This window comes from Lynx rufus, unplaced genomic scaffold (assembly GCF_022079265.1).
Source record: "Lynx rufus isolate CCGP_SWC_20201006 ecotype Redwood Valley unplaced genomic scaffold, mLynRuf1.p SCAF_4, whole genome shotgun sequence".
Classification (NCBI taxonomy): Eukaryota; Metazoa; Chordata; class Mammalia; order Carnivora; family Felidae; genus Lynx; species Lynx rufus.
This window is the reverse complement of record NW_025814856.1, coordinates 139101580-139128922: the sequence shown is the minus strand read 5'-3', so window position 1 is coordinate 139128922 and position 27343 is coordinate 139101580. Positions and strand designations below refer to the sequence as shown.

The window sequence follows — 27343 nt, the reverse complement described above, 5'->3', positions numbered from 1 at the left end:
CTGTATCTTAGTTCCTAGTCTCACATATGTTATTCTCCAAGCATTCAGCAGCAGTATTAGAAAACATTTTTTTTCACAAATGAGACATTTATTTACATTAGCCAAAAATACTGTCCAGCAAAGGAAAATGACACATATTTTCCACATTGGGAAAGCCTACATATGGTGGCATCCACTACTACAGAAGTAGTTCTAAGCTTAGGGGAAAAGAAGCAGTTGTTGCAGGGACAGAATGGCCATTTTGCTAGGCCGCGTACTATGTTAGAAAAAGCCTCCCGTCTCAAATTTCAATCACGACTTTTCTTTCATTTTACAACAATAGTATATGAGTTAATTGGTTTAATCGGTCTTGTGGAGCACCACACCAAATGCCTGTTGAATAATGCCAGCTTTTATGACCTGTGATTACATCTTTGCTTTCAGTAGGTAATTGAGGAAATTTCTTTTATGAAGATATTTTAGAAAATCACTTTACTTCTGACCCACTCAGTATGACGATCTTGGCAACTGTGGCTTTGTAGATGAGAGGTTAAAAGAAAATCACCGGCTAGTAAGAGGAAATGTATTCCTTGCAGCCCCCACCCCTATTTTGTAGGAAATACAACTTCTTGGCACAGTCAAGTACCAGCAAATATTATGGCGTGAAAGTAAGGTCTCACTAAATACTTTAGCCTATTTGGAAAATAGGAGGCTTTCAGATTTTTAATTAAACAAAAAGGCTTATATTGTCTATGTAAAAACAAACAAACATAGCTTTGAAGTTATTTTCAAATTCTTGAGAAACACCGATGGTGTTGGTAAAAATAAATTGTCTCATAAGCACATTTTCCCCCAAGCATCTCAATTCTTCATAAATTCAGTTTTCATCTAAATTCTCTAAATTCAGCAGGATTTCTCAAAGTTGGGGTCCAAGGAACTAGTAAGTGTTATGGGTAAAATCCAAACCAACCAAATGAACAAACAACAGGTTCTGTGGTCAAGAGAAGTTTGGAAATGCCCAGAAGTCAAATAGGTTTCTTTGCTGTTGGATTCCTTACAACATATTGTGGATGTTCACTGTGAAGTCAAAAGGGGGATATGGTATATAATTTTCCTCAAACTAATTTGACATGGAACCCTTTTATTGTAGAGTTTTCAGAGGCTAGAATGCAGTGGTTTTTAGCAAGTGGATTGTTTTTTAATTGTACCAAATGACATTATATAAACTTTACAATGTATTCCCTGAAACAGCAGGGGACCCAATCAGAGATGGTATAAGCCAAAAACCACTGAGATAGCAATTTTCTTATATGTGATCTATCTTCTAAATGAAGTGGGAGGTAGATTGTGAGGAGTTATTGGACCATGTTGTTGTCAAGTCACAAAATGTTTTCAATACCTTTGAAAAATAAAGGTATCCTAGGTAGCTTTACAAGTCAGGTAGAGAAGACCTTTCTCCTTTGTAATGTGAGGCAATTCCTTACTCTTCAAATACCAGCCCGCATGCTGCATGTACCTTTTATTCTGGAAATTTTACTTAGACTTGTTTCTTTCATTTAAGGTTTAGTAAAATGCCTTATGTGGAGGTAGCAGAGTAAGCGTTAACAGCTTTTACAGATTTAAGGATTTATTGGAACCTTTCCATTTGTTAAGGTAAATAGCTCCCCTAGAAATGAGACAAGTTAGTGCCAAATACTAATAAAAAGAGAGAGAGAAGAAATCAGTTGAAGATAGTGCAAAACTGTCAGCTCTAGAGCTTGGTTAATCCTGGTAATTGCAGGGCTGGGCAGAAACAATGCCGGCAATTGGGTCAGTAGAAGGGACCCTGAAAGAAAGGGTCAGTGAAAGAGAGGGCCACGAGAGTTCTCTAGGTGGGAAGAGGTAAGAACTGAAAGAAGATGTGGGAGGGTACCAAAGACAAAACTCATGCTTCCCAATATTGTTTTCAACTGGCCCTAGGACTGTCCACCCAACCTTAGGAATGGAGGACACTGTCAAGGTGAACAAGAGTTCACTGTTCATTCTTTCACTCAAGAATGAATAAAGCAAATCATTAAGTGCCTATTTTAGGCTGGGCACCACACTCAGACAAATGGAGGAGAGGGAGAATATGTATACTACATGATAGTAGAGTCCGCGTAATGTTGTAGAAGGGAAGATGGAGCAATTAATGGTGTCCACATCATTTAGAGAAATCTTCATAAAATGGGTAATATTTGAGCTGAGTATTGCACCCTGAGTAGGGGTTTGCCAGGTGGTATGAAGATGGAATGGAGACTTAAGAGCAGAACTCAGTAATTCAATAAGACTGAAACATAGAGTGGATATCAAGAAGTATATAACCTCCAGACTCTTACATGTGTTGATAATGGGGGTTCTTAAACTATAGATAAACATCTAGTTATCCACAGAGATGTGGGGTAGGGCCTGAGTGATACTTTTTAATATTGGATAATCTAAGAGAGATCATACTTAGGCTGTATTTATTATTATTTATTTTATTTATTCTAGAATTCTATAAAAATTATTTGATTTGGACATTAATTAATGTACTAGACAATGGTTCTCAAAGTATGGTTTCCAGACCAACAGTATCGCCATCACTTAGGAAATTTTCAGACTGTAATCCCACACTATTGAATCAAATGCTACAGGGGTGGGTCTAACAATCTATATTTTATATTCTATTTCAGATGATTCCAATGAATCTAAAGTTTGGCAACCACCAGAGCAAAGTATGATAAAAGACTGAGTATTGGTAACTTCTTTCTGTATCAGTGCCAACATTTTTATGTGACAAGTAAAAAATTGTACTTACATTGTCCATTGGCTGTACCTGGGCTCATTGATTCAAAACTTCTCACTGTATTTAGAATTATCTATAGGAAAATCCCTAAAATACATAACTCTAATGATGCCAGAATTTCTTTGTCTTAGACTTTAATCAGTAGGTGTGCATGCATAAGACAGTCATCTGTAAAATGGAAATAATAGCACTTCTGTGTGAGTTGATTGTGAAAATAAAAATAACAGTTATAAAGAACCTGGGATATACTAGAAACTCTGGAGAGGGTTGTTGTTTTTGCTATTAGTACTATTAAATTATAATTATAATTATGATTACTATTATACATGAAAATTACTTACAATTAGCCTTGTAATCACACCTTGATTGACTGGTGTGATTTGTATCTTAAAGCAAGGTAGGCTCCCTACTTCAAAATATCAACCCTACCATCTGTCATTGTATCAATTTAGCTTTATTTTGGCAACTACTTTCTTTTTAAACAATTTTTATGTGTATTTATTTATTTTGAGAGGGAGAGAGAGAGAGAAAAAGCTCATGCAGGAGAACAGGGGAGGGGCAGACAGAGAGGGAGAGAGAGAGAATCTCAAGCAGGCTCCATGTTGTCAGTGCAGAGCCCAACAGAAGGCTCAAACTCAGTAACCTCACGAACCATGAGATCACGACCTGAGCGGCAATCAAGAGACTGATGCTAACCGACTGAGCCACCCAGATGCCCTGGTAAATATTTTCTAATCAATAAATACCACTGGATAACTGAAATACTATTGAATAAATACATCTATTAAAATACAATTACTAGTGGTGGGGGTGAAAGGAGACATGCTCCAGTTTAAGTCTATATTGACCCATAGGTCGGTGTTTAGTTAAGAAATGATCAAGGATGGAGTGCCTGGGTGGCTCAGTCGGTTAAGTGACCAACTCTTCATTTTGGCTTACGTCATGATCTCATTGTTCATGAGTTCAAGCCCTGAGTTGGGCTCCTCGCTGACAGTACAGAGCCTGCTTGGGATTCTTCTCTCCCCCTCTCTCTTTACCCCTCCTCCTTACTCTCTCTCTCTCAAAATAAATAAACTTAAAAAAAAATGATCAAGGGTGGCTAGAAATGTGCATTTCTTTTAAGAGTGGAGATAGGTAGTGAAAGCAGGAAGAGTACTTGCTGGGGGGGAAGAGCCTAGAAGAGGGAAAGTATCCCTGTGTGCCGAGGAGAGTGTTCTCAAATGTATATTTAAAATTTTTTTAATGTTTATTTTTTTTTTAAGAGAGAGAGAGAGAGACAGTGTGAGCAAGGAGGGGCAGAAAGAGAAGGAGACAGAGAATCTGAAGCAGGCTCCAAGATCTGAGCTCTCAGCACAGAGCCTGACGTGGGGCCTGAACTCATGAATCGTGAGATCATGACCTGAGCTGAAGTCGGATGCTTAACTGATGGAGCCACCCAGGCACCCCGCAGATGCATATTGGATATATTTCACACTTTTGCTTGAGCTTAGAGTTGAAAAATGGACCAAACGCAGAAAAACATGGTCTAAAAAAGTGTTTTGTAATATTCCTTATTATTCAGCTTGACTGATGTTTTTACTAAATGGACTGTTTGCTTGACTGAATTAGTGGCTAATTTTTCATAACTTTGATACTTGTCTAATCACCTCATTCCAGATAAACCTAAACTGCCTTTAACTAAGGAATAAATTCTATATTTATTTATGCAAAAAGGCTTCTAAATTATTCTAAGATTTTCTTTACTGATCTGATTGTTGCAGATGACAAAGTTTGAAGAAAATACAGATATTTTGGTGTTCAATTTATCTGAAAATCAGATTTGTACTTCCTAGGTTTTCCATATAGGTAGTCCCCCGCCCCCCCAACCTCCTCCACTGGGAAAATGAATTATAGGTAGCTCTTATGCTCTTATATCAAGGAAGGGATTTCTAGAATGAAGATGGATGAGTCCTGGGCATCTAAGATTTTTGTAGGATTTTTGTCATTTTAAACAATGTACATGTGTGCCCAGTTAGAAGGATTGTAACGTGTGGGCAGAGCCACAGTTGTGAGCATGAAAGTCCTGGGGGAGGGGCCAACGGTGGTCACAATTTCTCCATCTCCAAAGATATACCTTACGTGACACTACAAAACTGCTCAGAAGGTGCCTTTTGCTAGCCTCTGTTTATTGAATTATCAGTTCCAAAATTCATATTAATTGGACTACTCTATTCTTTACAATAATTAAAGGCTAGGTACCTGTCCAAACTTGGGGGAGTCTATAAAGCAAGAAAGGACAAGGCTGAAAAAGTGACTCTTTGCAAAAGGCAGAGGATCTGTGATGTTAGACTTGAACATGTTCTTTGGACAGTATGCTCTGTGACCACACTGATTACCCTGAACTTTCCTGAGAGTTACTTTTTGAGATTTTATACTCGACGAAAAGACCAACATTGTTCAAAAGCATACTTAAAATCCTGTTCTGGAATTAGCTACAAAGCCAGTAGCTTTGAACTGCACCCAAATGTCTCATGATAGTTTAGAGTTATACTACATTACCGACATTGTGGATCCATTTTAGTCATGGTTGTGGATATTAAAAACTATCTATCCGTAAAGGACAACGATGGAGTATCCATGAAGAATACTGGAAATCTAGTGCCATGGTCTTAAAGAAACTACACAAGAGATTTCCAAAATTCTTTCTTTCTTTTTTAATGTTTTTATTTATTTTTGAGACAGAGAGAGACAGAGCATGAGCAGGGGAGGGGCCAGAGAGAGAGGGAGACACAGAATCCGAAGCGGGCTCCAGGCTCTGAGCTGTCAGCACAGAGCCCGACGTGGGGCTCGAACCCATGGACTGTGAGATCATGACCTGAGCTGAAGTCAGACGCTCAACTGACTGAGCCACCCAGGCGCCCTTCCAAAATTATTTCTAAGCAGCAAGGGCCCTGACTCTAAAGGTGACTATTTTGACAAAAATTGGAGAAGGGAAGTGTGTTGACATTTAGTCGGGTTTTCTGAGAGGCAGTCTACCATAATGTTTATGTGTATGAACCTGGGTGTCAGGTTGGCTTAGATTGAATTTCTCAATTTCTGCGTACTTTAGGATCCTTATCTAAAAAATAGGAATAATAATGTTGACTCACTCCTAGACTCATGAAAACAATATGAATTATTTAAAAAAAAAACACACCAAACCAGTACCCGGCACATAGTAAAACCAGAAATAAATGTTAAATATTGTTACTATTATGATATACTCATATAGATTTATATAAATTTTTGAGGTAGGTACATTTTCCCCATCTTACAGTTGTGTATACACCCTTACTCTTAGAGGGATTAATAACTGGCATGAAGTTCAGAGAAACAGTAAACTGGGCCAGGAATAAAACTCAGCTATTAATGATCAGATTTCTCCTACTTCCTGGGTCAACTATTTAAAATATCTGAGACATATCTTAGTTCCTTTTAATAGTCCTTGCTTACTGGAACCAGCTTGATCCCTGATGGGCAAAGATGAAATTAATTAGATCTAGAAATCTGATTCTGATAAAATTTGCCAAGAATCTATCTTTGATTTTACTACTATCATTAGTGCTGTTTACTAGATAATTCTTTCTCTCTGCCACTGATTGCACAGTAGGATTATATTCCCCTGCCCACTTTGAAGTTACACACGGCTATGTGACTTACTTTGGCTAGTGCAATAGAAATGGAAGTGACTTGGCCCACTTCCAGGAGAAGGTTTTAGGAGTCAGCGTGATTCATCATGTCCTGTTACCCCGGCTTGAATGATTGCAGAATACCTTGTTAAGATGGAGTTTCTATCACTGGACCAGCAATGGACCCGCAGCATGACTGAGAAATATTCCTTGTTGTTTTAAGCCACTGAGATATTAAGGTTCCTTTTTTACTTGTAGCATAACCTAGCCTGTGCTGACTTATGCAACTATCGACCAAAACTGGAACACTGAATAGCCAGTAAGGGATTTTTAAAGCTCACTATAAAAAGGGGGAGATGTTAAATCATGATTGCACAGAGCTGAATACACACCTTCTGTGCTCTCCGTTTGTCTGCTCGTTGATTTTGGTGGTAGATCCGACTGAAGTTAGATACGATCACTGGAACAGGTAGAGCAATGACCAAGACCCCACTCAGTGAACAGATGGAACCAAATATCTTCCCTGCTATGGTTTTTGGTACCATGTCACCATACCTGGGTTAGAGAAAAAAACATGGTTTTAAGTCACAGAAATTTATTTTCACCTGCTACAAATAGCTTTTTACCCAAAGTCAAATGATTTTTTAGACCAATCTATCTCTACTTCATGACTACCATATACATGGGTTAAGACCTTAATAAACCAGAAATTATGAATATCTGAATATGAAAAAATTATCTTTCAATATTGCAGGAATTGATTCCAATATTTAGATATCTCTTTGATTGGAAAATGTTTTAAGCCAGATGATGTAATGATAGCTCTTCAGTTTGTCCTTTATATAATATGGCAAAATTCTTCACATTTACTTAAAAAAATTTTTTTTAACATTTATTTATTTTTGAAACAGAGAGAGACAGAGCATGAATGTGGGAGAGTCACAGAGAGAGAGAGGGAGACACAGAATCCAAAGCAGGCTCCAGGCTCTGAGCTGTCAGCACAGAGCCCAAAGCGGGGCTCGAACTCAGGGACCGTGAGATCATGAACTGAACCGAAGTCAGACGCTTAACGGACTGAGTCACCCAGGCGCCCCTCTTTACATTTATTTATAGTTAGTATTTCCATGCTGAATTTCATAGTCTAGATAACATCTCTTTCCACTTAATTTTTTCAGCATTAGATTGGTTATGAAATTTAAGTAGAAAAAGTGTTATATCACATTCTTTTTATCAGATATAATCACTTAAAAAAAGCTTTCCAAGGTCTCATTAACTTCCACTTGTTAAATACAATGGTTATTTCTTCATGATGATCTTATTCAATCTCTCATTTGTACTTGATTAGTTTTCTCTCTTCTTGGAACACTTTCCATTGGCTTCAGTATTGGAAAATTCCCTTTGCGGTCCTCCTAACTCAATGGCTGTTCCTCTGTCTTCTTTTCTGGCTCCCCCCTGCCCCTTATCTGATTTTTAAATCTTGGAGTAATTTAGCTCTCAGACTCTTACTGTCTCCATATAAACCCTTTCCTATGTGATATCATCCAATCTCATAGCTTGCAGTTGTTGCTGATACCCTAATTTATGTTGACAACCCTGATGTCTACCTAGAAAATCAGACTCATGTCTTCAGTGGTCTAGTCTGATTTTTCCTACCCCTGGATTTTTAAGAACCAATTAAGAGCCAATTAAAACAAATTAGCCAATAAGGAACTTTTATTTCCCTAGCTTCCTCTGCCACCCTCAAATCTGTTCCTCCCACAGTCTATCACCTCCAATTCCATGGAACTGCAAACCACTCAATTGCTCGCATCAAAATTGAAAGAGTTACCTCAGTTCTCAGTCACGCATCTCATTTTTGAGCTAGTCTTGTTATCTCTGACCAAACTGAATTATGTCCTATTATGGTCTCTTTCCTCAACCTCCATTTTACCACAACAACCCAAGCAATCATCATTTCTTGCCAGAGTGATGGATAGATATAGCTTCTTACCCTAACTCTCTCCTTCATATTTACCACTTTACAATTCATGCCAACATAGCAGTCGGAGTTATGGTTTTAGAATGGAGAGTGCACTGGTGCCACTTTGCTTAAACCTTCTAATAGACTTAGAACTAAAATAGATCCAAACTCTTCAGTTTTATCTCCAAGGGCCTATATCATTTAATTACCACCTGTATCTCATACCACCTTGCACCAAGTCCACTGTCTTCCAGCTATGCGGGCCATCTGGCTTTTCGTCCACAATGTGCAGCCCCCAGATCATCATTATTCAGGTTGAGACTTAAATGTCTCCATTCCAGAAGTTATTTTCTGGCCACCTTATCCATAGTGGTCTTATTCTCTCCCCTAGTCATTCTCTTTAACATTTTCCCATTTAATGACCTTCACAGTACTATTAACACATGATATTTTATAACTTATTAACATATTTATTTTTTGACCACCCACCTGCCCTGCTGACATTAGAATATAACCTTGACAAAGCAAGATCTGCTCTATTTAGTCCGACTAGCACAAAGCTGCCTCAATAAATATTAGTCAAAGAATCCATTTTCTCTACCTTATTGATACAGAGTTCTTCTAAGAATTCATTTCTGGAGAGGGGGCAAGAAGGATGTCTTTTGATCGTATTACTGCAGAGGCTGCCCGGCTGTGCCTGTAGAGCCCCAACCTCTCCGTGTTCACTTGAGGGGTCTGGAGTGCTCAGCACTCTGAGAGGAGCTCAGGTTTTGGAATCCAGACTCAAGGAGGTTTAGGAGGACATGGGGATGCATTACATCTTGAAGGGTGGCCCAGGAAATGATCACTCTGATTTTGTTTTGTGGGAAAACATTTGTGTGTCAATGTGGGAGAGGGAAGTTGCAGGGTAATTGGCCCAGGAAAGGCTGGTGGTGACAGCCTATTCGATAACCCATTCCAGGCTCTGGTCCCAGTTACTCATTCTTGTCCGTGTTTGTGGGTGATCAGCAGTTGAGCTAATTCACTGTAACTGAAATTCCCACAGGTTTTGGCATCAGAATGGCGGTATTAATTAATAGTGAGACAAACAGACAGACAAAAGGATAGAATAAATCCAGGAACTGGAATGCTGTGTCCATATGAAACAGGGTATTTTTCTGTAGTCCATCAGGGAAGTTAAGTTATAATCTGAAGTTTATGTTAGTAAGGAAACAGTCACACATAGAAGAATTTATAAGGTGAACGATCAAGTCTTGAGGACTTTTGTCCTATAGGGATCTGTCAGTGGAATCGGAAGATCAATGTTTTATACAATGCTGTGTGCACATGAGCCAATTTCTATGTTTGCCACAGTTTACGTTGAGTGCCCAGCCATATTTTAAAGCCATCTTTTTTCTCTTTGCACTGATTGTACAGTAGGTCCTGGATAAGTCTGAAACACACAAGCAGCTTTTCAAAAAAAAAAAAAAAAAAGGGTGAGGGGTTGATTTTAATGTCTACCAATCAGGATCTAGAAAGATTTTCTAAAAGGGGAAAATAAATAAAACTCAACTATGTTTGTTGTGGCCAGAATAGATAAGCATTGAGTCCATGCAAATAAAATAAACCTTGTAAGATATAAATACATAAAATAAAATAAATAAAATAGCTAAATGAACACAAAATAAAGTTTTTCCTGTCTTTCTCTAAGAGATTTTTATTTTTATTTATTTATTTTTAAAAAAAAAATTTTTTTTTCAACGTTTATTTATCTTTGGGACAGAGAGAGACAGAGCATGAACGGGGGAGGGGCAGAGAGAGAGGGAGACACAGAATCGGAAACAGGCTCCAGGCTCTGAGCCATCAGCCCAGAGCCCGACGCGGGGCTCGAACTCACGGACCGCGAGATCGTGACCTGGCTGAAGTCGGACGCTTAACCGACTGCGCCACCCAGGCGCCCCTCTAAGAGATTTTTAAAAATTAGTATTGGGGCGCCTGGGTGGCGCAGTCGGTTAAGCGTCCGACTTCAGCCAGGTCACGATCTCGCGGTCCGGGAGTTCGAGCCCCGCGTCGGGCTCTGGGCTGATGGCTCAGAGCCTGGAGCCTGTTTCCGATTCTGTGTCTCCCTCTCTCTCTGCCCCTCCCCCATTCATGCTCTTTCTCTCTCTGTCCCAAAAATAAATAAATGTTGAAAAAAAAAAAAATTAAAAAAAAAAAAAAATTAGTATTTATCAGCTATTTTTGTATCCTAGGCTCCCTATATAATAGAGTAGGCAAGGCTGGCACTCTTGTAATTATTAGAGGAAATTAAGGGCTAAACTGTGTGGTATGGACCCAAAGCTCAGTAAGACTTTAAGAAGACAGAAGGTTTGTAAGTTCAAGTAGCAGGCTGTGGTGGTGGCAGGGATGGAGGCTAATCATATGTTCAGAAAGACCTTACCTCAGAGAAGAGGAGAGAAAATAGACTGGAGGGACTCAGTCAAAGGAATTCTGAGCCAATTGATCAAGCAGGTTTTCCTGGGAAAGCGATTTTTGACAAAGTGCCCAGGATTCAACTAGAGAAATAATCACTGCAAATCCTTTTCGAATATAAACAGAGATTATAATATAAATAAATACATAAAGCAGAAAGTGAACTTGGTACTCAGAGGGAAAAAAATGGGCAAAGTGAAATTTCTTGTACAGTTTGTAACAAAAAGGTAGAAAGTAAAGATATGAGCCAGCTTGCTGAAAGTCAGAAAATTCATAGTCTAGAAGGATCCATAAGGAAAAAGAGATAACAGAATAGGGGTACTTTAATGTCATGAAACTGTGCTAATCTGCATCAAATGCAATTACATTTATTATTTACCTCCACCGTATTTGTTTTACAATCCAAATTTTCTTCACAATCAAAAGCAAAGGTGACCCTTGAGGTGACTGGCCAGGACTGCAGTGATCACGATGGGAAGCAGAAGGGACCACAAAGTGCTCGTTGGAGGGGGCATCTTCTCCATCTTTTACTCTTGAGTCAAAGGACAGATCTTTCTCAAGATACAGAAAATGAGGATGGGCCCCAAGTCTCCGCTGTTGTGAAACTAGGGTAGAGGGAGATGGGAGGAGGTCACAGGGAGCAGAGAGGGCAGGGTGCTGCCGTTGGGGCCGGGGGGAAGGTGCGGGCTGCCCCTGATTGCTTGCCAGGGCACCCTCAGGCTGATTTGCCAAGAAGCACCTGCCATCTCCTTCCACAATCCCCTTGGAACTGTATCTATTGCCCTTTCTGCTCTTCTTCCTGTTCCCCACTTCTTTTCAAGATTGGACTGCTGTTGATATTTGCAATATTTTAAGCATATTTCACTTGTTTGCATATGCTGGAGAATCACCACAAATACACAGTGTGATTTGTATCTATTCTTACATTGTCCGTTGTGTCTCTCTTCTCACTTAGGATAACCTTGAGAATGGAAGTTTTATCTGCAAACTTATAATTGGGCACAGAATCTACTGGGGATAGGAAATAGCTCTCTGGCAAAACCATCTGCTTTTCTTTGTTTAACAAAAGATCTTTTAACTAGTATTCATACTTGTAGTAAGAAGCAAAATAGCATTATACACCTCAGGAATCATACCTCAAACTCGGTGGAGGAAAGGCTTAGAATAGAAAGCTTCATAATGAGAGGTGACACTCTAGCTAACTGATCATGTAGTTTAAGTATTGCCTACAATACTGCCATCTTTTAATGATTATTTCTATCCCAGGCAAGTTGTTTACTGGTTGGTGTTTTATTCTTTTTGTTCCATATAAAAGCACGCCTCATTTTTCCTGACTCCCTACTCTTAAATTTATGCTAAGCCCAGCAATATTATATATTCTAGTCTTTCTGTTTTTCTTCAGAATTTAATATTATTTCTCCAGTCTTCAAAAATCCATTTCCCAAGAAGATTTACACTAAAACTTTATGTAGATGTGGTTTTGTTTTCATAGAGACATTTTTTCCTATATTTAAATAAAATTTATTAAAAGATTATAAGGGGCTTCTAAGGTCTGCTAAGATAAATATTGAATTCCTAAAAGATAGAAGAAAACAGGGGAGAAGATAGCATAATATAAAAGGAATCACTCTCCAAAAGTTTTGCATAATAAAAATAAGCAGACTTGAACTCTGTTCATTGAAAGGAAGCTTTCCCCATCTTTCTACTTTCTTCCATTTCTCACTTCCTTCCACTTGTTCCTACATTTACCATGTAGAGCCAGTCCTGTTTCATTCTGCTTTTTTTTTTTTTTTTTTTTACCCTGGACATCTGCCAAACCTGATATTTACTGCTCCCTTCCCTCCTCATATCAGTTAAAAAGGTACAACATGGAATTGTTATTCACGTAAAAATATTAATTCTAAATTTTCACATGCTGCCCCAAATACTTGTTTAAAATTATATCATTTGCCATGTGTTAAAGACCATATTGAATGGAAGACCAATTCCCCAGCAAAGATTCAGTTATTGGTTCTTGAACATTTTACTCTTAAATGTCATTGAAAAGTTTCTGCAAAGTACTTAAATTGTGCCATGCACTCAACGATGGAGAAGGGGCTAAATCAGGTTAATTCAGACAAACAGGTAGAATGCATATACCTTCCATCCATCCATCCATCCATGCATCCACCCATCCATCCATCCATCTATGTATATTTAAACATAATATATTGCAAAGCAAATTTTATTAATTTCCACACAATTTTTCCCTTTTTGGCATTTGTCCAGAAATCCTATGGCTAAAGTGTGCTTGTCTTTAGATCTCAAATGGAGAAGTAGTTCCTGGAATTTTCTTATGCAGTGTTCAAACACAATACTGTTAGCTTCCTAGTCCTATTCATATAGTTTCTATTTTTTCTTCTCTTTTTATTTGAAGAGTATAAATGTAGGCTCATTTTATAAAAGAGAAATGTTATATAAGCAAACCTCCCCAGCTAAGGAATGACTTTTCATCTGTTAAGCTATTTCCCATGGATACTAAGAAAGAAAACAAAAGCTGTGTGTTTTATAAACACTCATGAAGGTAGGAAAGATCTTCAAATAACAGGAAGGAAATACTTATTTAAATATAAACCTCAATGCTTACTGTAACTCAATCTCTCACTCTCCCTCTTTCTTTTTCACAATGAAAAGGTCTTAAATTGCTAGGTAGAAGGACTCGAGTGAATGGATCCTATGCAGCTGCACAGAACTCTGGGAGCACCCTGTACATTGTGTAGGGCAGGTGCTGGTTCAATAAAGCTGTGCTTCAACTACTACATTAGGGGGAAAAAATCCCACAACTTCATAGGGGACATGAATCTGTATTTGGAAATGTAAGTATTCGAAAAATAGGTATCTGCTATTATATGTCTGAATGTGTTTCCCCCAGATTCATACCTTGACATCCTAATGCTTAATATGATGGTATTAGGAGGTGGGGGTTTGGGGAGGGGATTAGATCATGAAAGCAGAGCCCAAACAAATGGCATTCTTATAAAAAGAGGCCCTACAGAGCTATCTAGCCCCTTTTACTGTGAGTTCACAGCAAGAAGGGCAGTCTATGAACCAGGAAACAACACCTCACCACCACACTGAATCTGTTGGTGACATAATCTTGAACTTCTCAGCCTCCAGAGCTGTGAGAAATACATGTTTGCTCTTTATAAAGTACCAAGTCTGTGGTATTTTGTTACAGCAGCCTGAATGGACTAAGACAGTATCCTTAAGAAATTAGATGAAAGTGATATGTATAATAATAACCTGGTAAAAGCTATGAACTGTCCGTGTGTGTGTGTGTGTGTGTGTGTGCGCGTGTGTGAGTGAGTGTATGTGTGTGTGTGTGTGTGTGTGTGTGTGTATTTTACCTACTGATTTTGTGTTTGAATTTTCTCCTAGACATGACCACTGGTCAGAGAAGTCTGTGAACTCCTTTCTTCTGACCTGAAATCTGGATCGCTTCTCAACTAATCATTCTATCCTTTAGGGTCTTAGTGGCTAGTTATTTATGGATCTTCTGATATCAGTTTGGCATCCTAGAAGGATCATAGTTTGATGGCTAATTTTTTTATAGTAGCTGCAATGTTTGCAAATAGCAAATGACTTTTTTTTTTTAATTTTTTTTTCAACGTTTATTTATTTTTGGGACAGAGAGAGACAGAGCATGAACGCGGGAGGGGCAGAGAGAGAGGGAGACACAGAATCAGAAACAGGCTCCAGGCTCTGAGCCATCAGCCCAGAGCCTGACGCGGGGCTCGAACTCCCGGACCGCGAGATCGTGACCTGGCTGAAGTCGGACGCTTAACCGACTGCGCCACCCAGGCGCCCCACAAATGACTTTTCTTTAAGTGTTGCTATGTAACACCTGCTTGTGGTATGCAAATTGTTTGCCAGAGAGGCCCTCATATTACTTTAACAATAGACAGATTTCTCTTCGACATTTTAAAAATCAATATTTGCTTAAAAAGCTGCTTTGATTTTGTTTCCACCTCCCTTGCCTGTAGGATTAATCCTACACTATCCTAGCTGCATTGAAAACTTGAGAAGCTTTTGGATTATCTCAGGTATCTAGTTATTTAAGATATTCTGTGTTCTCTCCTATTTCTTTAAGTCTAAGCCGAATTTTTAGCTACTGTTCTTTTAAAAATGTATGTTTCCTTTTCCTGTTGTTCAAAACGTTAATAATTTTAGCATCTACTAAAAAAAAGGGGGCAGCTAGAGGACACCTCAGCTTCATTAGAGGTTCTTAACCAGGAATCAATGGACTCCTAAGGAATTCATGGATAAAATTCAAGTGGTTAGAGAACTCCATGACAGTGTGTCTTCATAGGCTTTTCCTAAAAGTTTTCAGAGCTTTTATTAAATTATCAAAAGTTTATGGCTCAAATAATGTTAAACACTTTGGTTTGACTATTTAAGGGCTTATCAGTCAATGTCCTATATTGTTGAGATAAATGTTTGAACACATATGGCACAAAGGAAATGCTGCAAAAATATTATTTTACAACTGCATAAATCCCAAATACCCACTAGAGGGCATAAAAACCTAAATGAAAGTTGGGAAGCCAACCAGGATCTTTTTTGGTTTTCCTAAGCTGAGAGAAAAGTATTTCCAGTAAATTGCCTGTACCAATTCCTTATCTTTGCCTACACACATCCAATATTTAGGATATATTTTGGGCATCTTATACCTCTGGAAATAGTTTAACAGGACAAAACCTCACCAATTTCATAGATTATCTATTTTCATGGTGTTTCCAAAAAGATGCAAAATAATTCTGACAGCTTTTTCTACTTCTTTCAGAGAGACAGGGACATTTCTGTAATGTGAGATATCACTAAAGCGTAATTTTAAACACGGAGCCCTTTAACCAAGACCCTCAGTGTGAAAATTAGGGTAAATTAAAGGATTGAGTTTGCATGTAGAAAAGGGGAAAATTGAGGAAAGGGCCAAAATGCTTTTAGCACATCTATGCACATTTATACTCTGAGCTCTCTCAACGTTAGATTTCAGTCGGGCTTGCTAACTGTGTGCCTCTGGCTTGTGCCTTTTTCTAAAGCAAATTCTTTTCTGACTCCTGATTTTTTTCTTTGCTTTTAGCCTATTATATGATCACATGAGGCTTTAAATGTTATAAATGAAACATATGATTATGACCGAATATCCTAATAAAGTGCTTTTTACCTAAATGAATTATCATCAGTAAAAGTCTTTATAGCCTTCTTTAAAGAGTGTTTTCTTATTTTCAAAGCATGCTAATCAGAGCCTAGATTTGTAACATTTACTTTATTCTTCATTTTTAACAAAGCTATAAAAATGCATGTACGACTGATTACTGTGAGGCACACATTATAGAAACACTGGGGGTTGGCTTCCCCAGCTGTAGGACCACCGGAAATGTATTCTCCCGCTTTGGGTTTTGAGTCTTTGTTGCCTGGAGCTATCCTGTCACCCTCACAGAGCTCAGAGTCTGATCCTGTCATTCTCTCTCATGAAAGCCTTCATTGTTGCTCTATCACCTGCAGGAAAAAGCTCCAGCTTTTTAGCATGACACACACAGCTCCTCATGACTTGCCCATCCCATCCTCCACTGCTCACCCACACACACCCTATGTTCCAGTTGGAACAAATCACTTCCAATTACTGGCATGACTTTCCATTCCTGTGTCTTTGTATATGTTTTTCTTTCTAGAATATTCTCCCCTCTCATAAATCCTTTGGGTAAACTCCTAACTTACAGTGATAAAGCTCAAGGATCAGTTCTTATTTGGAGAACTTCTTGACTACGTTACCTCTGTCCAACCAGAGTAATGTTTTCCCTCTCCAGTGCCTCCAATGCTGCCTGCAACTAATGGAGTACAATTAGTTTCGTACAAGTCTGTTTGCTCCTGCTAAACTAGGAGGTCCAGGAGGTCAAGGATCATGTCATCATTATAAACCCAAGTCTAGCACAGACCTTGTCCAGAGCTGAGCAAACAGTTGAAGCCCAATAAATGTTTATTGCTTAAATAAATCCTCCAGGGAGAGGTCTGATGGTAAACAATAAATATGGGAAGGAGTGAAGGGGAATACACATCCACTGCTCTTTTTCTTTTAACCAGAGTTCCTTTCTTTCTCCAAGCCTGGCACCATCTCATTTCCTCAATATGTCTAAATTCCTCTTTGGATACTTAGATGATATGCCCAGAATAACCTAGTTCTACACTGTCAATTAATCTCACTTTTTATACCCAGAGAAATCATTTTTAACCTACATGATTTTAAATGAACAGAAAAGCCGAGAGAACTGACAGTTTTCCAATGCCTACTTGTTTTTCATTGTCACATGCTTAGCCAACACGTACCCTGCTAGAATTTCAAACTACAAATTCTCCCAAATTTGACAGATTTTGCAATCCTCAGATGCCCAGCAACTTGAAGGAACAGGACTTGTGGTTCTCTGAATCTCACATATCATTCTGGGAAATGGCTGGGTCTTCCCATTTCTCTCTAATCTGCTCAAAGATGATGCTAATCTTAGATAGTGAACACTAGCATTCTCTGAAAATTCCATTGTTTGGTATCCATTTTCTTAACAATATCCTTTCTGGTTATGCCTTGGGAGTTTATTGGAGGAGGTATGCTTGTCTTCCCTCAAATGAAAGTTAATTCATCAAGCATATCAAGGTCCCAGCAAATGTCTGGCCATGTTGGCTTTGGGCTGATTGCACCAGCTTCCAGAGGATGCCTATCTTGGTTTCACATCCCAGGGGTTTCCTCTTCATCACTATCAGAGCTGCTCTCACACCGGGGGCTTTCTTTAGTTAGCTGCTGCTGTTGCTTCCTCTCTTCCTGTCCTTTGAAAAGTAACTGTTGGAGGAAGCTCCCCACCGTGTGTGAGTCCGGGTCACTGCTTCTGCACTATAGGCGGTCACCCAAGGAGCCAAATCCCAGTGCCATTTAGACAGTTCTGTTTATAAGTTTGTTTTTTTATAACCAGCCATCCAGCTCACTTGCTGATACCACCAAAATTATTCATTGCCTACGACCCATTCAAAGACTCTTAAGTGCCTTTGCCATGGGAAGAAGGGGGAGCTGGTCCCAAGGGTTACGCTTGCAGGGCCAGTCTTATGGGAGAATTCAGCCTGTAGCCGACAAGCATGAAGTGGGGATGTTTATCCTGAAAGTTTTCATTTCTTTCCACCTGAGTTTACACAGTCTCAAACCTATTAGCTATTATAGGCCTCATGACACCCTTAAGATGTCTTTAAGTATTTACCTATTTTCTTTTGGACTGCACTTTTAAAATTACTTATAGATTATCTAGTAATGACCTAACACGTCTCTTGTTTCTAATTCTGTCCAGGAAGGCCTGATAATTTTGCCACCTCTTGTCTACTTGAGCTTTACTGAAAAGAATGCACAAAATTCTAACTGTACTGGAGGTTAACACTTGACTCTCTATTAGGGCAGGGAATATGGCTCTGTTTTGATAGCGGCAGTGTCTGACTGAGACTCAAAAGCAGGTTGTGTCCCTCCTGCAGATCTGGAGATTGGGAAGTCCAAGGTTAAGGCATTGATAGAGTTAGTGTCTGATGAGAATTTACTTCCTAGTTCATACAGGGTTGTCTTTTCACTGCATTCGCACATGGTGGCAAGGGGAGGGAGCTCTCCAGACATTAATCCCACTCATGAGGCCTCCACCTCATGACCTGATCACCCCCAAAGGCCCCATTTCCAAATATGATCACATTGAGTGTTAGGATTTAATGTAAGAATTTAGGGGAGATACAAACATTCAGTCTGTAGCATGATCTAATGGCATGAATGTCCCATGAATGTCCTAACACCCTTCACTCAACTGACCACCCTGGGCAGAACCTGGACTTTTCCTGTCTTGTGGTGGAGGTGAGGATCTGGTCTGTAACTCACCATCAAGGGCAGTTTCTCACAAGTCATACAGCCAGGTGGTAGACCTACCTTTTTCCTTCCTCATCTATGCATGGCTCTGCCCAGTCACTGACTAGGGACTTCTTTCCTGCTGAAAGTTCCAAAATTCTTTAGGCATAAATAATTTAATATGATTATCTTCATGTAAAGAATCACAGCTGCTTAAATACAAAAGGAAGGGAGAGCAGAGAAGCTGTGATTTAACTTCCCAAAGACAGCCAGGTATTTCTACTAAAATTCAAGTCTTCAATTTAACCTAGGAAGTTTCTATATCCTTAAACAAACTTTGTTTTTGATGAGAATTCAAGGGACTGTATTTACATTAGAGATGCTTTTGGAGAACAATTCTATTCTGTTCAATGTGAGACAAAGTTATTTCCTAAAATTAAATGAAGGTATTATATGCATTTTATATTTAGATTCTTTTGCCTTTTCTTAGGCAATTAAAACATTGATTGAATGGTCATTCTTTCTATGAACTATGTAAATTAGGGTGTATCCCAAATAAGCATAAGTGAAGAGGGTCTTAAATGAATTCATATCTACCTCTATAGCTCTAACTGGCCAGATTTCTATATGAAAATGCTCCTGTGGTTGCATTCTGATTGTATCTAATTAAAATATAGTAATAATACAATACAATAAAATAAATGAAATAAAAAAGTCCACCTGGTTAAACATAAATGAACTGGGGCACCTGGGTGACTCGGTCAGTTAAGCGTCCAACTTTGGCACAGGTCATGATCTCATGGTTCGTGAGTTCTAGCCCTGCATTAGGCTCTGTGCTAACAGCTCAGAGCCTGGGGCCTCCTTCAGATTCTGTCGCCTCTCTGCCCATCTCCAGTTTGTGCTGTGTCTCTCTCTCTCTCAAATATAACTAAACATTAAAAAAAATAAACATAAATGAATTAAAAAGAACCTGCTATAAAAAATTATTTTGGGGGTGTCTGGCTGGCTCAGCCAGTAGACCATATGATTCTCGATCTCCAGGTTGTAAGTTTGAGCCTCACGTTGAGTGTAGAGATTACTTAAAAATTAAATTTTTAAAAAAACATTATTTTCCTGATGTATCATTTTAAGGAAAAAGAGGAAACATAGTACTTGAAAACAAGTTGAAAATTAGAAATTAAATTTAGAAAATTGCAGAATATATCCCACACTCCAAGCACATAAAATACATAATTTCTTACCTCTCTCTCTATGTTCCTATCTACCTGTAATTTTTCTGGAAGTGAGATTAGATTATAGAAACAATACCTCACTTTTAAAATAGTATTGTCTGAATTCAGGGTCTAAGCAGGAAAACAGAAAGCATCCCAATTATTTACAGCAGCATGAATTTAATGAAAGGAATGAAGGGGGCTTGGTGTGGTAATGGAGTTGCTGAGAAACCATCACAAGGCTAGAGATGAAGCAGGAGACGGTAGCCTCCACAACCACTGTGGGGCTGGAGAGGCAAAGGAGGAGACAGCTTTCTGAGCCCAAGGCAGAGTTCCAGGTAGAATCTGGATCTTTACCAGATCTTTAGAGAAGGAACTAGAGCCATCGAAGAGGGTCAGCTGCTGCCTTAGAAGATGCAAAGAAGGACAGATACCCTGGCTACTCCTTCCCACCCCTATCCTCCAATCTCCTGCCAATGATTCCATTGTCCAAACTGGCAGAAAATTAGATGACAGGCCAGCCTGGGAAACACAGCCCATAACCAAACTGGGACCCAGGGTTTTACGCCCCAAAGCTGGGCTCTAACTACCTCACTGTAGTTCATTGCTAAGATCCGTTCTGGCCTAAGATGTTATGACCTAGATTCAGAGCTGTTATTTTGTTGACTGACTCCAGTCCTCCCCCTAAAAGCAGAAAATTACATTTGATCAGAATTAGAATCCCAGTAGTGAGACTGATGGGTCCTCTCTGGGTGGCTGCACCGTGTGTCACATCACCCTGTATTTTGAAACATCACAAGCATATCAGCCTTCCTACCTTAAGGATGGAAGGAAAGTTGGATCTTCTTCTAGGGCAGGCTCAAGGCTTTTCAGTTTCTGTGCATTTCAATCCATTGTACATTGCAAATAAGTTAAAGAACCAAAATATCTGTTTTGTCAGAGTGAGGGAAAAATGCTAAATATGAAGCTACATTATAAAGATGTCCAATTAGATTCGATGATTGTAAAATGTTCCACTTGTATGAAATGGGCACAGAGTGTAATAAAAGCTGGTCCCTGGGGCTTCTAAGCCTCGTGGTAACTAAGTGCTAGCGAGAGGCTCTTAATTAGAATAAATCATTTCGGAGTTGTATCCTTCAACAGATCATTGAGAATACCATTAGTAATAAATTAAAGCATATTTTAAGGGCAGGTGAGTATATGTAAAACCAAGTTGCCTTTAAAAATGAACATGGCTCCACAATTAGTGCAGTTGCTCATGACCCTCTAGTTGCAGGAGTTTTTCTTTGTTTCTGTTTTTTGTTGTTGTTTTGTTCTTTGTTTTTTTTATTACAGTAATGAAAGTCTATAGCTAAACATGTCGGAGCCTGGCTGCTAGTTATAAATTTAAATAAAGAAAAAAATTCTTATGTTTAAAGGGGAATATAAGATGGCAGATGAGGGTTTGGCAATAAAATGAAAATATACAATGTGTGCTTTGAATTAAACACAAGAAAGAACATAGTCGTACCATTATGGATGTCATTAACATGGATAGTTAGACTACTCTTTTAAAATTTGTTTGACAACTTGATGTCCCTAGCACTAATGAGAGCTTATGATAATGGTGTATTTACAGTTGTAGGGTAAAGCCTTCACAACACAGTGTCTTACCCTCTGAGAGCAGTCACTATGGGATCAATGGGGGTTGGTTTTCATTATGAGAAAACAAGGCTTAGACGTGAAAGAGCCCAAGAAACATTCCTTGAAATATCCCTCAAAACATTTGCTGGTTTCATAAATACAAATAAAATTGTCTGCAGGAATAAAGGTAAAGTCAGTGACAAAAGCTGAAAGCAAAAATTAGTCTTAAATATATTTTCCTTTCTTCTCGTCTCCATTCCTTCTTTCTTTCCTCAACGTTTTATCTAGTTCTTCTATTGAGTGAGGTGGTTTCATACTGGGAATAGATTTAATACTTGGTTCTTTTTTCCTCCAAAAAGATCTCACAGTTAAAATAACTGAACTCTCAGGATCTCAGGTTTCTATAGATTTATGTATTTTTTCCCCCTATTTTCAAGATGCCTAAGGTTATCGCTTGTATTGTGCTTTATCTGATCTAACTGCTACTAGAAATAAGTGTTAATTCTCTTGGTCACACCTGTGCTATTCACACTAAGGAGGAACACACCAATGGCTTACTCTCTTCAACCATAAATGAATCTCCTTTCCTCAGGCCTAATTCTTTCTGAACTATGTCCTAAATTATTTTAAATTTATATACTTTTGAGAGAGAAAGAGAGAGTGTGTGCGTGACAGAGAGCAAGCAGGGAAAGGGGCAGAGAGAGGGAGAGAGAGAATCCCAAGCAGGGTTTGTATTGTCAGCATGGAGCCAGAAGCAAGAACTGAGCAAGAACCCGTGAACTGAGAGATCACGGCCTGAGATGAAACCAAGAATCTAATGCTCAACCAACTGAGCCACCCACACGCCCTTCTGAACTATTTTTTTAAGGAGATATAAACAATGTCATTGGGTTACCTTTGTTCCTAAAATGCTCATTTAGAGCACTCTTTTTTTAAAATTTTTAAATGTTTATTTTTGAGAGACTGAGAGAGACCGAGCATGGACAGGGAGGAGGCAGAGAGAGAGGGAGTCAGAATCCAAAGCAGACTCCAGGCTCTGAGCTGTCAGCACAGAGCACCTACACAAGGCTCCAACTCAAAAACCTCGAGATCATGACTCAAGCCCAAGTCGGATGCTTAACCAACTGAGCCACCCAGATGCTCCCCCCCTTTTAACATTTATTTATTTTGAGAGAGAGAGAACATGAGCAAGGGAGGGGCTGAGAGAGAGGGAGAGAAAGAATCCCAGGCACTGACAGCACAGAGCTGGATGCAGGGCTCAATCCCAGGAACTGTGAGATCATGACCTGAGCTGAAATCAAAAGTTGGATGATTAACTGAGTGAGCCACCCAGGCGCCCCTAGAGCATTCTTTTTATAAAAGGCAAAATGGTAATATTTTAGGCTTTGCAGGACATATGGCTTCTGGTACAACCACTCAACTTTGTTGTTGTAGTGCAAAAACAGCCCTAGATAATCCAAAATGAATAAAATGACTATAATCCCACAAAAATTCAGTGTTCATAAATAAATAAAAATTATTTATGGACACTGAAATTTGAATTTCATAGAATGTTATTTGTTGAGAAACATTCTTATTTTTTTTTCCTAACCATTTGAACATGTAAATATTCTTTTAAGATCTCAAACAATATACAAACAGGAGATGCTGTATTTGACCTGTGGGTAATAGTTTGTCAGAGACCATTCAGAGGGACCATTCTTTGTGTAATCAACTCACAGTGTTAACCATTGTTTCCCTGTGGAAGAGTTTGAAGCCATTACCAACACTTTAAAAACAAAACATTACCTCAATACCGTTAAACATATTTCATCACACATTTTGTAATTCTTGACTGTGGGAAATGTACATCCTGGGAAAAAGAGAAGAGGGGAACCTCTGTATCCCAGCTCATCTACCTCTATTTCACTACTGTCCTCTCCACTATTACCAGTTGCCTGGTGTCAGTGGGCATCTAATAGATGGAAGGGGGAGTGAGCTGATTGCCCTGGTTATTGTCTACTATTTACATAATTTTGGAACAGGGGGTGGGAGAAGGATGTATAACATGCCAAACACTGTGCTAAATGTGGGAAGGCAGAGATTAAAGGCAGCGGTCCTTGCTCTTAGTGACTTCTAGGAGGGAGAGAGAAAACACAGGACATAACAATGAAGTGTTATAACTACCATGATAGATACGATTGTGGGATTCCTCGAGAGTTGAGTGTACTTGAGAAATAGTTCCAAAAGGAGGCAAGATTTGAACTGAATCTAGGAGATTAAAAAGGAGTTCGCCAAACAATAAAGAGAAAGAATGTGTTGTGAGGAAGCTTTCAGGCAACTCCCAGCACAGGAGTGTTCTTACGAGTAGGTGGGGCCAAGTCCCTGTCTATGATGATATTGGAATAACTTTCTGATAAATGTCTCTCATGCTCTTTGAATGACTTAAATCCCACAATTAGAGGCTAATTCTGCCTAAGAATTCTTGTCTTTGCTAAAATACAACTATTCTTGAGAGTGATAACACATTAAGCCTTTGAACTCATGAGTATCTCTTTGGGATTGAATTTATACATCAAATTATTTTCTTGAAGGCAGGTTTTAATGGGGAGAGGTTGGCAAAGTCACATTCAAAGCAGGGAAGAGGGCCCAGAAATGAAGCCTGCAGCACTGAAATGCAAACTTGGACTGTTTAAAAGTTTTACTCAGGGCTAGGTTGTGCCTAGAAAAAGCTTTCCTCGTGAACTGACTTTTAAAAGGGCATTTGTTTGTCTAGCAAGAGTGAGTGGAGCCAGCCATTATGCCTTAGAGACCCTGTATTGATCTTCACAGACAAGCCACTAAATAGAACTTGACTGCTACACCATGGAGGATTAATTCTCTTTTCCACATAAGCCTACAGTGGGCATGTCAATGCGCATTTATGAAACCTTCCTCTGTGTGGAGAAGGGAGCACAGAATCTAATAAGCAAATTAATGTGGGGAAGTCAAAAGGGGAATGTGACCAACAGGTTTTGTTTTTCTTACATTAAACTCTATTAAATGAAGTCAGAAGAAAAACAAGTTTTTATACAACTTGCTAACTTTATTCATTTTTTTATTTACTGTGTATGCATAGTATGTTGCTAATTATTTTATATTTTAGAAAGAATAAAATGTAAAAAAAAAACACTTTTTTTTGCCTGCGTGAGGCTTTCTTGTTGAAACATCTCAAAAGATTCTAGATTTGAAATGAGTGAATCATTTCAAATATGAGCTCTCTCTATCCTAGAAACATGTTAATTTTGAGTGGAAATTTGCTTAGTCTTACTAAAGTGAGAAAGTAAGAAATTTCTCTTAGCTAATTATTTTTCTGAATGAACACAAACAAATTTCACATTTAAAAAAAAGTAGAGCTTTTTTTTTTTAAAAACTAGACTGAACTGATTAGGTATGAATACAAGTTTAGCTCCCTAATTATTAATTAATGACAAAAGTCAAATGAATCTACAAGTGGTTTTTAGGAAAGATAGCAAGTAGAGAACATAGATAGAAAGCTACATGTTGAGGGGTGCCTGGGTGGCTCAGTTGGTTAAGCGTCTAACTTCAGCTCAGGTCATGATCTCACGGTTCCTGAGTTGGAGCCTTGCGTGGGGTTCTGTGCTGACCGCTCAGAGCCTGGAGCCTGCTTTGGATTCTGTGTCTCCCTCTCTCTCTACCCCTCCCCCACTTGCACTCTCTCTCTCAAAAATAAATAAACATTAAAAAAAGAAAGTTATATGTTGAATTTAATATAAAGTCAGAATATTTTGGTTCCTATGAAGCACTGTCACTCTACACCTACTGAAATATGGTGCCATTAATGAAAGAGGATTTTAAGTCCTATCATCAGGGCACCTGGGTGGCTCAGTCGGTTAAGCGTCGACTTTGGCTCAGGTCATGATCTTGCCGTCCGTGAGTTTGAGCCCCGCGTCGGGCTCTGTGCAGACAGCTCAGAGCCTGGAGCTTGTTTCAGATTCTGTGTCTCCCTCTCTCTCTGCCCCTCCCCTGCTCATGCTCTGTCTCTCTCTCTGTCTCAGAAATAAATAAACGCTAAAAAATAAAAAAAAAAGTCCTATGATCATTATCATGATGTGTGCTGTGCTGTTTTAATTTGTTTTCCTTCTCAAAAGCAAAAGTAATCTTGCACTACAATTATAAATCTAGGGTACTAACATTGCAAGTAAGTGACTTTGAGGATAATTTAAGAAAGTTTGTTTTCGCTGTTTTGCACCTTTGTATATAGAACATCCACCCTTCACCTGGCAATGTCTTCTACTGAGAGCAGGAACATCTCACTCTCACAGAGTAAGGGACTCAGATAAGAAATGCAGCCAGCAGTTAAGGTTATTAACTGGAAGCAAAGACAGAAGTATAGAAATATTTTCTATGCTTTCATAACTTAGGTATGTAAAGTCTGAGTAGTTTTAAAGAAGCAAAATCACTCTTCAACAAGTTTGCCCGTTATACAATTATCATTTTTATTTTTATTTTTTTCAAAAGTAATCTTAACATCTCTAAAACAAAATAAAACAAAACAAACCTTGGGGACATCAGAGATGATCTTATTTTAGGCATCCTGCCAAATCCCTGCCATGTGCAAGCCAAGAGATGTGTGTCACCCACAGCAACCCCTCTACCAACAAAGATCCTTTTTAATAAGTCAAGTTTGATCACCAATGATAGTGTCCTATCTCCAATGCCTCAGAGGATGAATGCCAAGGAAAGGCAGGGAAATGTATGGAGGTATATTGGGTATATTTGGTCTGCACTATCTTCAGGCTCTAAACTCTTGGTTCACAATGATCAATTGCTAGTATCTCAATAAGTCTCTAATTATCTCAAGGGCTATTTACTATTTCCAAAAAGCTTTTTCATGATCTAATTTATATTTAATTCACTTGAAAAGTATGTGTGTGTGTGTGTGTGTGTGTGTGTGTGTGTGTGTATGTATATATATATATATATATATATATATATATATATGGAATTCTCCTCTCTAATTAAAAATGTGTGCATGTTTGGGGCGCCTGGGTGGCGCAGTCGGTTGAGCGTCCGACTTCAGCCAGGTCACGATCTCGCGGTCCGGGAGTTCGAGCCCCGCGTCAGGCTCTGGGCTGACGCTCAGAGCCTGGAGCCTGTTTCGGATTCTGTGTCTCCCTCTCTCTCTGCCCCTCCCCCGTTCATGCTCTGTCTCTCTCTGTCCCAAAAATAAATAAACGTTGAAAAAAAAAATTTTTAAAATGTGTGCATGTTATAAAATCAAAACATGAAGAGAAGGACGTCTCAATTCCCAAAGGCTAGGGATGGCTACTGTAATGAGATTTTCCATTCTTATGCTCTATTTCATTATGCCGTATTGACCCCATGGGAAGGTAAATGTCATAAATATTAAATGTGAGCAAACAGGATGATACAGAAAGAACAGACAAAATGTATCTGAACATTGCTAAATTCTTATGATACCAGATTAATATACAATTCTGGGAACAAGAGTTCAAAGATCAGAAATAACAACTGGTAAACGACACCCACGTGATCAGTTGTATCTACGGATAGTTATTTGCAAGCACAATGTTGGCTCATCCTGTGTTGTAGTACAAACAAATCTATGAATTCTAGGCGAACACTTTTTATATGTTAATTACACTGCGTTCTATAACCAACATGTTTTTACTTACATAATCAGATAAAAACAGTAATTTATTTTCTTTGTCAGAACTTCCTTATCATCTAAAGAAAGCTTTATCTTATCAACTTAAATGGTAAATT

At 38.7% G+C, this 27343-nt stretch overlaps 1 protein-coding gene across 1 annotated transcript in view; it reads right to left on the bottom strand.

The window, feature by feature from the left end:
- Positions 1-27343, bottom strand: part of KCND2 (potassium voltage-gated channel subfamily D member 2) — a 486280-nt gene that overhangs the window by 9258 nt on the left and 449679 nt on the right. The window contains exon 2 of the mRNA XM_047097032.1: positions 6825-6987. Coding sequence (XP_046952988.1) covers positions 6825-6987 — 163 coding nt within the window. The remainder of the gene's footprint in view (positions 1-6824; positions 6988-27343) is intronic.